Here is a 12,196-nt window from a genome sequence, read left to right on the forward strand (position 1 = left end):
ACTGATGTTGAACAAGGAAAGTATTAAAAAAGCAATACTCAGCACTCACTAGGCAATAAATGTGTGTTAGATTTATTCATGCATGCTGTGTGCTGAATCCATGCTTAGAATTTAGGGCTCCAAGTCCCTTAAGTTAAGGCATAGGTTATGCTGAGGTGGAAGTCAGATCTTGAAACAACTCTGATATAATTTGATCTAGAGTTAAGCATAACTGCTTAAAAGCAGACAAAACTAGGCTTTATAACCCTCGATTTCTTTCTACCACCTTTCCAACACTTCTTTTCTATTTTTAATGCTTTATTATAAGTGATTCCAATAATTTGATTTAAATTAAGAATAGATATTTGCTCCTTCTGGTAGGATTACAGGGTAAGAACATTAAATTGAAAATGCTTGGGGCAAAGCTAAATCTTGTTATACGTGAAGCAATTCATGTAAATTCATGATCTTACTGTTACATTTTTAGTGTTGAGATAAAAGTAAAACATCTTAATATCTTAGTGATGTTTATATTGTGGATTTCTTTTTCTCTGCAGTAACAATTTGGTGTTCCCTTTTCATTATGCTTTACTTAGGTTACATCTTAAATTTATTCTTTTTCTTTGCTGATTGGTGAATGGTCTTGTAGATAAGTTGTTTTTCATCAATGTTTTGCATTTGTGATTTAGGGAGATTTTTTTCCCCTGCATTGAATTGTCTTCAGTGGAATTTTTTTCAAGGTCACTGTGCTTACATTTGATACAAAAACAAATATTTAAAAACTGTTCTTTAACTGAAGAATTTGTGAAAATGCACTGCATTTACTTTGTTCAATAACACAAACGTTCCAGGTGCCATAAAACGGAAGGTGGAGTTAGAGTGGGGTACAGAGGACACAGAGTACCTTCAGAAGGTACATACTCATGTGGAAGGAGCATTAAATGAATTAAAACCTGACATTATTGTTTACAACGCTGGAACTGATATTCTGGATGGCGATCCATTGGGAGGACTTGCTATTTCACCTCAGGTTTGTATAACACTAAAATACGTTGAGACTTTCATTATTTACCAAATACTGGAGTTGGTGCGAAGAGTGAATTGCTTGTGGCAGTTTGTTAGATGAAGGTCAGGAATGTACTTCACAGTAAACCAAAGCATTTTTGTTATAAATATGCATCCATTGCTCACTGTATGTTTTTTATTCTTTGTTTCCTGACTGTTTCTTCATGTGCCTGTTTAAGTATCATTCACTTTCTCTCTAAAATATACCCTTACTGAATATGCAGATAGTGTTCAGACAGATGTATGTATCACACTGCACTTTGTTTTTTCCCTGTATGATCATTCTCTTGTGTCTAGTTCTGTTTGTTTCCTTTGCCCCTCATACAGTCCACTTGATGTTTTTGTCACTTGCCCTTGGTATGTATCTTAACACTTAATTTCCTCTGTAGCACTTCTGTCTATTTTAAATGTCTCTTTTGATGTCTCCCATATATAGCAGTCTTTTGCAGCCTATTTGTTATTCTTAACAAACGAAGAGATTTTTTTCCACTTTCTCCATTCTTTTTTATAGAATTATCACTTCCTTGTTCAGCTTAGCTTTTCTCCCTGGCTTAGTTTCAGATCTAAATTTTCATTTGGCCTGTATAGCTGAATAGAGGTTTTCACCTTCTCAATATCATAACAGATAAGCTTTTCTCAAAATATGAAATTCTATAGCTCTCACATTTCCTCTTCTTTTTTTGATGATTCTTTCCCTGACAGTTCCTCAGTTCCTTGTCCTGTTTTCACATTTGATTCTCTTTCTTTGTCTACCAGTTCAGTACAGGAAGAAAATGCTTTCTTGATTTGTGCGCTCTTGGAATCCTTCCTAAAGGAGCCATCACTCAGTATGTTCTGTTTTTCAGCACTTTAGTTCTCAGTCTTCCACAAAGCTCTAGTTTCTTGTTAGTTTCTGTTGCCTTTCTGATGCAGTTCCTCATTCTCATTGTCTCCATCAACAAGGTGTCTGTTTTTGCTTTCTGATTGCCTCCAGATACCTTAATGAGTCTGGGGTAAAAGGATTTGGGAGCTGGTTGGAATTTCCAGGTTTTCGTTTGATTGTGTAAAAGCTCCTCTGAGAAAGGGAAGAGGTTTGGAGAGGAAACTGCCATCAAGTGATAAATGAAAGACACTGATGTGCCTTTTCAATTTTTTTTTCTGCCATATGTTAATTGTCAAGAACAGTGAGTTATTGCAGCCAGTTGGTTGCTGTTTATATAAAATGTCACTAAAATCATCTCACCTTTCTTTCCCTCCATCTTTATGAGAAGAGGTAAAAGACAGTGTGTGCCATTTCTTTGTGTGACTGCTGTTTCAGACATCTGATGGAGAAAAGTTTCTGAACTGAGGGCAGAGTTTCTTTTCTTTCTGATCTTGTTAGTTTAGGAATGATTAATGTGTTTCACCAAGTTACAAATCCTAGCCTAGTGAAACTGCCAAAACTGAAGACATTGAGCATAGATAGTTCATCTCTTCAAGGCTAAATAGTCCAGTTTTCAGTTGTGGATGCTGTTTTTTGTTTTAAAGTCTCGCTACAGTGTTAATTGTACTCAAAATGTGCCTCCACACTATAGTCAGGAAGTTTAATGTGCAGCAAGTATCTCTCTAGCATCATTTCTGAATTGCAAGTGTAGTAGGCTTTAGTCATTTTTTGTATGTTCTTTTCTAGTAACATGCAGAAGCTGGGAGTAAACCCATGTCTGTTTTTCTCAGCACCCACTAGAGATTTTGGAGGATTTGCTGAGGCAGTTCTGTTCCCATGAGTAGTGACTGCTTCCAATTCTCCTTCAGGATAGCATTTTCTGCATCTGCTGATTGCTCCCCAGAGACCTACAGCTCATTCTGTAATTCTGTTACTTCTTTGTGGGATCTGTTCCTGATGTAATTCTTTAGTTTTCTGTGTCTTGATTTTCATTTGTTAGTGTTTGCGCCCATTGTTCTTTTACAGAGTCATATCAAACTAAAAACATCTATATTTCATGGTTTTGCAAAATATTTTTCAGCTACGTTTTTGAGTTTTCTTTTCCATTTGTTTGTGGACAATTTTTTTTAACTTCCGAATATCTCACAAGCAAGAATTCTTATAAGAATTTATAATAAGCAACTTCAGTCTGTTGTGTCCTCTAAAACTAAGACAAAGATTTTGGATTTGCTGTTTTTCTTGTTGTTTTTAAAGGCTTATACATGTAATGTCTCTAACAAGGCTTTTAAAATAATTGTGTTCCTAATACAAAATATCAGGTTGAATTACTTGTTAAGCATCCTGTACTACAAATCCAAAGACTAAGTCTGTTAGAATTAAATACCATATTGTATCACTTCAGTTTTTTCTAACTGTTGTAAACATGCAGGGAATTGTGAAGAGAGATGAAGTTGTGTTTAAGGCTGCCAGAAGCCGTGGAATCCCAATTTTGATGGTGACATCTGGAGGCTACCAGAAGAGGACTGCCCGGATTATTGCTGATTCTATCCTCAACTTGCACAACCTGGGGCTTATTGACAACCAGTGGAGCTGAAAACCCAAGGTAGAACAGATGATTAGGGGCTCTGTAACAGACTTAATCAATTTATCACTGCAGTAATGGTTAGTAAGTTTTTTTCCTTAAATTTAGCATTTTAGGAGCAGGAAGTTTCCATGTCATCAGGGTTAATATAAGAAATTCACAAAGGACTGAGCTTGCCTGTAAAATAACCTAGTATGTACAACACACAGTTGCAGATTAACTGTGTTTAACTACTGAAGCTGTCTAGAGCAAAGGCAACAAATCCTTTTGTGCTAATTTACATGTACTCAAGAGTACCTTATTTCAGTTTATAGGGTTACTGTAGAAAGCTTTAATTGCTTCCTATTGTCGCAGATTGTCCACTATGTTGAAAGAACAGTGTGGTTGGACTTTCCCAGGCCCATTTGGTGGTATGGTTCAGACAGTGGCTGGAGTAATCTGCACTAAATTGATTGGTATTATTCTTAGATACTGCATTATATTTATTGCTTTTTTAAAGGTTGTTATAGCAGTTCTGTGCAGTCTTCTACTGTCAGTTTAACACTCAAGTGCAATAATATGGAGAACAGTTCAGTTGCTTGGCTTTTAAGCCATAGCCTATTAGGATGAACATTTGTTAATGTATATTTTATTCCTATTTACTACAGTGATGTAGATTCTGCTTTTAAATACACTGAAAATAGAATATGAAATGTCTTTGGCTTTGTATGCAGGTGGGCAGTAAGGGATCAGCAATAAGTGCGGTGTTTGCCTCTCTTGAAATGAGGCCTGCATTTAAAGGCAGTAGTTACTATGCATCGTAGTTTGTTTACTCTGACTTACTAGAAAATTAAACCTAACTGTAGTGTTCTGAGAACTGTTGCAGAGAATGTCATGTAGAAATACGAAATAATTTTTATCACTAGCTTGTCATATATAAGCATTGAAGAGTAAATCTCAATTTTTTTTCCAGCTAGTCCTGTTTTTCACTTGCTTGAAGATTACTGATAGTCATAGCTACAGTCATAGTTGGTAACCAGATTGTTCATGTTTGTTCATAAAAGACTGTGAAACTTCTATAATAAGCTAATGTAATAACCTTATATGGGAGGTTCTAGGAGGTTACAATATGAGAACAGAATAGTGCATTCAGATGCAAATTTTTGATGCATTGACTGTAATGTTTATTTTTGTTGGTACATTATGCATTAACTACTGTTTGTAGCATTGGATCTTAAATGTACTAAACTGTATATTTGGCAAGAGCTTTCTTAATTTCCAACTATTCACTGATCTTATGTTCAGGTTTGAGCCTTTCTGTGAAGGGACCCTGATGTTTTCCATGTAGTAGAATTGGTGTGTAAGCTATTTAAGGAACGTTTCATTCTGATTGAATACTTACCTCAGTAATGTCACTTTTAAATTTATGATGTTTATTAATGGTTGGAATTTGCACAATTGCTATAAATAGCTGCTTTAGACCAGATTTGGCATATTGCACTAATCTTGATTTGCAACACCATTGTCAAAAGGCACTTTTAAACTTCTTACTCATAGGTGGTCAGAGTACAACTAATGTTGAGATTTATTTTTTCTATACTGTCTGTGTTACTGAAAGATGTTGGTATTCTTTCATATAATTTTTATAAAATTATAAATGAAATTTCTATGAACTAAAATGCTGTAATAGTGCATATTCTGTTTGTGTTAACTTGTTTGTTTTATTTTAACTCAGTAAAGATTAAAACGTTGAATACTGGTGGCGACTTTGCTTTTCACTTATTTTGTCTGTAAATATTTTGCATGAAACACTTTATTAAAAAAGGTGCTTTTTTTGGCAGTTAAAATGTAGCTGAAACTGCAGCATTTCTCAAGGATGAGCAGTACAGTGTTTGTCAACAGTGGAGGGCTTCTCTTGCAGTTACCATGTTGGCCTCTCAAGTGAAATTGGAGTTATGTCTATAAATACTAAAAGAATCATAAGATCATCATAAGGTGTTAAAGTTGCTTTCTAATTCTATATTGCGTTCTAGAAGTGACACAACTTTTAAGTTGAATTTAAACTTAGTACATTATGATTCATATCAAATCTCATTACCAATAGACAAGGTGCACCAAACACTTTGTCATGGAAACATCTGCAGTTACCTGCAACCATCAGAACTGGCTGCTGGAAAGCTGAATAGTAGCAGATGATGCTGGGAAAAGATGTGTGACTTCTTTTCATCTGGGGTTTTCTTCTTGTTTTTGCTTGTGTTTTTTTTTTTTTTTTTAATTGCATTTTTGACTATAAATGTTCCTCCCTGTTATGGGAACATTTCAGAACTGCTGCCTTAACATATAACGATGTATATATACTTATCCTGAAGAAAGGCTGGTTGGTCATCTTTCCTAATGAGATATTGGTTTTGACTCAGATTCTGTAATTAAGAATAGATGAGTCCAAAAGCTTATAGTACAAAGGAACTCTTTTTTCAGTCAGCAACATGTGAAATGTGTTGAAAAACCTGAGGAGTTGATGCTGTGGTCTCTGATCTAACAGTTGGCCTGGTTAATTTGACCCCCATCCCCTCACCTCTCTGTTTTACAGTCAGTATACAGTGTAGAAGTTGGTGTTAAAAATGCTGTGCCTTAATAGTCTCACAGTGACTGCATTTTAGATATGGTAATATCAATCTCTTTCAACTTGAATGTGTTTTTTTGTTTGTTTGTTTGGATTTCTGATTTCTTTTTTTAACACCCTGGATTCTGAAGTCCCAGACTTCTGTCATAAATACAAGGAAGAATTTGAGAAATGCTGTTGTCAGCTACGATAATGCTATGGATTGGTAGTCAGCATATCGTGTGCAGGGCAGGGACATTCTACAATGAATAATAGCTGTTTGGACACACAGATCCCCTACCCCTTGCAGCTTGAAGAACCTGATGGTTCTGAAACCTGACCTTTCCCTGCTGCTGGAGAAAGCTGCTTACCAGTATCTCAGCCCTCTTATGCATACAGTTCTTTTCAGTGCTGTCTGCATACTTTCTGGTGGGCTGTGAAGTGACTCATTTCTTGTACTTCACAAATTATGCTACATAATTGTGTCCTACATACAGCATAGTCACTTTGGGGAGAATGCTCTGACAAATCCAGATGTTAATAAGTCGATAATCTTGGAAATAGTCCTTGCTCATACTGTTCTGCCAAAAGCTAGAACTGGCTGACTTCAGGAAGCTCCAGCTCTATTATCTTGGTGCTGTGTGCTCTGCTAGTTGCTGAACAGTTGGAGACATTCTGTGTTCTAGAAAACTGCATCTCCCTGCAAAAGAAGGAAGTTCATTTATTATCTTTAGCCAATGGGAACTGATCTTATAATCCTTAGTTAATTCTGAAATGCAGAGCATGTCAGAAACAGAAATAGAGGGCCTAATCCCCAATTCTGTATCCTGAATTTACCTTGAATTGAGTACTGTCTGTGTATTCCCCAACTAGAGGCAGGCCCAAAGTTGTTTGATAGGTACTCATGTTTATCTTGAGTTTTAAAAAGGTGTGATTTCCAGGCTTCTGGTTTTTCTTTGATCCTGATGTTTTTTGTAATCTCTTGTATTTCCCATCCAGTGCTCATCTAATCTTTTTTCTTTCTGTTTGTGTTGATAACTTTGCTAATGTCACTTTTTTTTCCTAGTCAAAGATGAACAGAACTAATTCTTTTCACAAAGAGAAAACACTTTGGATAGCTGTATGGAGAACTAACTCTTATTACTGTGTTGGATTCTCTCCTATGCTTACTGCAGCAGCGAAAAGAAGAGACTGGTTCTGTTCAGTTCCCAAATCAATGCAAGTATGGTACCCACCTTAAGATGATGCTTAGGAAAATAAAAACTCCTGCCTTACTTTACTACTGCATCTCAAATATGCAAAAATGCTATGTCCAGCATATTTGAGTGACTCTCTGAATTCAGAATGGGGTGATAAGACAAATTAACTGAATTGATAAGATTGAATAGGAGGTGACTGTGGTGGGGCTGTGGCTCTGACTTACTTGCTCACTGTAGTTCTGACCTTCCTCCTAACATCTGAGTCCAAATTTCTGGCTGGGGATGGAGTCAATGCAAAATTTTTGAGGAAAGTGTCAGTGCTGTGAGGCACACCTTTTTTTATCAGTCCTGTGGTATCGTGTTTGACCAGGGCAGTGGTCTGTGGCACGCATTTCATTCCCTTTTCCTTCCTTCAGCACTAATGTTGCAGGTAATTAAACTATGTTGTCAGATATAAAGCTAGTTATGCATCTCATTAATCAGATCCAGACTTCTGTGTGTCTCGGTTGAATATAACTTCCTTGGAGCTTGGCTGGAACAGAGACTGGAAGAGATTATCTTTATTTTGGAAATCCATGTCTGAGTTATATAAAAATGAGGGAAATAAATCTGAGGCCAGCATAGAAAGACACTGCATAGATAAGCAGCATCCTCATGGTAGTCCTTAACAGAGTTGTAACAGATGCAATGCTTTGTAAGAGAGAAAAGATGTCTCCTTTTTTTCAGTTTTGACATCATAAGAAAAATTACAGTTAATCCTGTTAGCCAAATGTAGCTTGTCATTTGTCTGTGCTTTTGCCCTTGTATTTTCTTAAGTACAGAAGAGAGTAAAAAGGATTTAAGGTAATTGCAGATGGGAGACAAGGAAACTGAAAAATTCCTGAGTAAAAAGCTGCAGTGTGCTTTCTTTACATAGGATGTGTCATTGAGAGCTGCTTTTTGTATTAATTGGGTAGAATTTTTCTTGTTATCAGGTATCAGCATATTTTATTTTGTGTTTTTTTACATCTTGCAGAGCTTCTCTCTTCATTCTTTACTAATCTTTCCTGAGACTACCACACACCAGAATTGTAACCAAGAATGCTTAACTATTTTACAGAGGCAAACATAAGGGCTAAGTAGAGTTTGGGTTTAATTGTCCTCTTTCTTAGTTACAGCAGCTGCTGGTCACTTACTATATAGATTCTTAGCAATGGATGTATACGGACACCCTGCATGTGAGCCTGAGTGGCATGGATGCAAAACGCTTTCTGTTTTGGGTTAAATAGCTTGGTAGGGAACAAGATGTTTGCTTCTTGAAAAGAAATCATTCATAATAGCTTGTTCAGCAGTTGAAAGAAGATTCCATTTTAACTTGATTCCTTTGAAAAGCAAAACAAGTTGACAAACATCAGAAGTAAATGGAGATGTTCTTCTTATGGTACTTCCAGAAGCTAGTGTGTCTTGATGGCTCTCAATTTCAAGGACTTGGAGTACCACTGTAGATTAGATGAGTTAGTCTTTGCCAAGACTACATCCTGTGATAATCAGAGAAATACAGATTAATGGAAAGCAGAGAGAAAAAGGAATAGCTGCAGGTGACATGGTGCAACTGCTATAATCATTCTCAGGTTGATATGATAATGTTGCTTGGGCTTAGAGGAAGGAATGGTATCAAATGCAGCCCTGCTCATTGCTTGCAGGCATAAAAAGTGGGTGACATTCTGTATTAAAATTCCTAATTCCTGCTTTTCCCTTCTTCCAGAACACTTTATTTTATTTAAAATTATTTGAACATTGTGACATTCAAATGATATTTTCTTAAAAATAAAAAAAGTGTGGATTCTTAATTTTTTTTTTGTAGCATTCATAAGAATCCTCAGATGGGCACAAGCTGTGGCTTAGCTGCAGTCTAGCAGAGCACTTGAACATGGGCTGCAGCTCAGGCACCCCAAGGAGGGGATAGCTGCTCTACAAGGGGCTGCACTTCTCTGCGTAGCTCAGCAGCACCAGCTGCAGGCTGGATGACAACATCTCTGAACGCTGGGCATCTGATTCTTGTCTCAGCAATATCTTAATGTCAGTTTTCAGGTAGCCCTAGGAGATTACACCGTACGCTGCCTATTACAATCCGTATGTTTTAAAGCAGGTTTGTAACAATTTCCTAAAATGCTTTCGGAGGAAGTCTTTAAACTATTGGAACTTGCAAATAGAAATATTGAAATTAACCTTTTCTGGAGGAACTGTTTAAACTTCATGGTACGCTGGCTCTGAGATTAATTTTGAGGTGAAATTTCTTGATCTTTCCCATTATTTCTAAAAAGTCACCTTTTGTTAATTAAAAAGCAAAAACAACAGAATGCTATTTCTGGACAACTTTGTTTTAGCAGTGTGAAATGTGGAACTAGGAGAAAATAGTCCTGAAAGGATTTGTACTTGCATTTCAAATTAAATAATGTACTTTAAAATTATTCACGTTGGGATCAGAGAACAAAATTCTGCAGGCACAGATTGGATGTACTCACATCTCAGATATCCTCTAATGAGGTTGTAAAGCCAGAGTAGAGATTCATAGCATACCACTGAACACAACTGGCAACAGTAAGTACTGAAAATCAAATAATTATTTTAGATGGTGGAAACAAGCTGGGTGTATGTAGCAATTGCAGCATGCTGTGTTTGTGTACAGGATATGTACAAGGCTATGAAGTTACATCTCCTAAAGTGTTACAGCAGGAGAACTTCAGCTAAATTTTACATGGCAAGAAATGTAAGACCCACTCTTCCACGCAGTCTGCAAATCGACAATTAAATTTGAGATCTGTGATATCTTAAATAATGATCAGAATGAAATGGCAGCTGCAAAGTTGAGTCTGATACTGTACTGTTATGTCAGAGTACCTTGCAATTGACAACAGTTTTTTTGTGCATTGATCTGGTTTTATACAATATTTCTAGACAGGTGTTTCCTTACAGGACTGCCAGGAGTGTTCCTATCACTCTGAATGTTGCAGCTTGTTAAATCATAGATCATTAAGGTTGGAAAGACCATTAAGATCATCTAGTCCAGCCATCAACCCATACCTGTGGTCGTTCTAGAGCATGTCATTCAGTGTGACATCTGTCCTTTCTTGAACACCTCCAGGGATGGTGATCCATCACTTCCCTTGGCAGCCTGTTCCAATCCCACTCTAGGAAGAATTTTCTCCTAAAATCCAATCTTAACCTTCCCTGGCACAATTTCAGGCCATTCCCTCTTGTCCTGATGCTGGTACCCAGGAGCAGAGGCCAGTTCCCACCTCACCACAATCTCTTGTCAGGCAGTTGTAGAGAGCGATAAGATCTCCCTGAGCCTCCTCTTCTCCAGACTGAATAATCCCAGTTATTTCAGCTACTCCTCATAAGGCTTGTGTGTGTAGGGAATGTAAGGTTCCATTCTCATGTTACTGTTAAAGTCTGAATGCACTGCAATAGTAAAATCATTATGGTTATTAATAACCATTCAGATAGTAACAGTACTGTAAGAAATAGTGAACTGTCTGAATTAGCAATTAAGATACTTTAATTGATTTGCAAAAATAAAAGCCTCATTTTGTGTATATTCTTGGTTTACAGAGGAGGAGGTAACACAAATGATCATTGTTAGCCTTTTCATTTTTGGAGCTTGTTGTTTAATATGTGCATATTGCTTTCTTTCTGCTCATGAGAATGCCGTTTGCCCAAATGAACAGCATACGCAAGCAGGAATGCGCAAGGCAAGAGTGTAGCCTTCCATGCCAGCATGCTGATTGAATTAAAGAATTTCATGAAGTGTGGCAGCAGGAGTGCTGATGAACTGCAGACGTGTTTTTAGAGCTGGCTGCTTATGCTTGAGAACAATATTAAGAACTCAAAAAGCTTACCTTATTTTGACCTCAGAAAAGTAAATGTGACTGTCTGAAGGTTAACAGGCTATAATGGTTATGTTCTTAACAATGTAGTTGCAGTAATTCTATCTTATTTGTAAATACGTGAGGTTCTTGATGTAATGGGTCTACAATGTGAAATAAAGCTGACTCAGCAAATGAATACAATGAACTGCATTCAAAACAATTGCCATCTGTTTTTTTATATCCTTTCCTGTTGAAGCTGGAAGGCTGATTTTCTTTTTCAAATGCTACAACAGAAATTAGGCATTCCTGTGTTTTAATGTGGCTGCTTTTATGTTGTTCACAACTGCAGAGTTATACATGCTGTCTCACTTTCATACTCTAAAGCTTCTTCAGATTATTTGCTGAAATGAAATATTTTCAGGATGCGGGCAAAACTGAACCTTTTATTCTTCCTTAGGGGTAAGCAGTCATTACTTAAGCCTTAGTAAATGTTGTCTTAAATAACTATGTATGTTGTACTTTTATTTGAATGATTTGTTATTGAGGTCAATTTTAACAAAGAAAAAAAGGAGAGGGATGGCAAGGGATAATAGTTATTGTTTGATGAAAAAGAAAAGAACAAGCAGGAAAAAAAAAAAAGGCTTGTAAGCTTTAATTCACACTATCTTTTTCCCAGATAAGGACAAGGAAAACTTCAGCTCAGATGTGGACACCCACGAAACATTGGCAAGGTCAGTGCTTAGGAAGTTGGACCTGATTTATTGTGCATTTCTACAACAAGGGCAGTGTTTGGAGGGTTGGATTTGATTTAGTTTTTATCACTAAAGTACTGTCAGGAGAGGAAAAATAAAACTACCATACTGTGGATGAGCTGAAATCAATAATGGTCACACAGAAGAGGTACAGTTCTCATATTTTTAGTTTGTTTCCATTTTGAGGCATGTTCAAAGACCTTGAAATTTTACATGGTATGGAAAATTCAGCCTCTCAGAGCATCTCCGTAAAATACCATCTTTGAGATGCAGTTAGTTGATAGGA

At 36.7% G+C, this 12,196-nt stretch overlaps 1 protein-coding gene across 6 annotated transcripts in view; it reads left to right on the top strand.

Annotated features, from left to right (window-relative positions):
- HDAC11 (histone deacetylase 11) overlaps nt 1-12,196 on the top strand; it is an 80,081-nt gene that overhangs the window by 39,786 nt on the left and 28,099 nt on the right. For all 6 annotated transcript variants that reach the window (XM_090148121.1, XM_090148120.1, XM_031608682.2 and 3 more), the window contains 3 exons: nt 831-1,009; nt 3,375-3,548; nt 11,835-11,889. In XM_090148121.1, coding sequence (XP_090004247.1) covers nt 831-1,009; nt 3,375-3,539 — 344 coding nt within the window. In that variant the 3' untranslated portion in view covers nt 3,540-3,548; nt 11,835-11,889. The remainder of the gene's footprint in view (nt 1-830; nt 1,010-3,374; nt 3,549-11,834; nt 11,890-12,196) is intronic.

The sequence above is a fragment of the Phasianus colchicus genome, chromosome 11 (genome assembly GCF_987193195.1).
Source record: "Phasianus colchicus chromosome 11, bPhaCol1.hap1.1, whole genome shotgun sequence".
NCBI lineage: Eukaryota > Metazoa > Chordata > Aves > Galliformes > Phasianidae > Phasianus > Phasianus colchicus.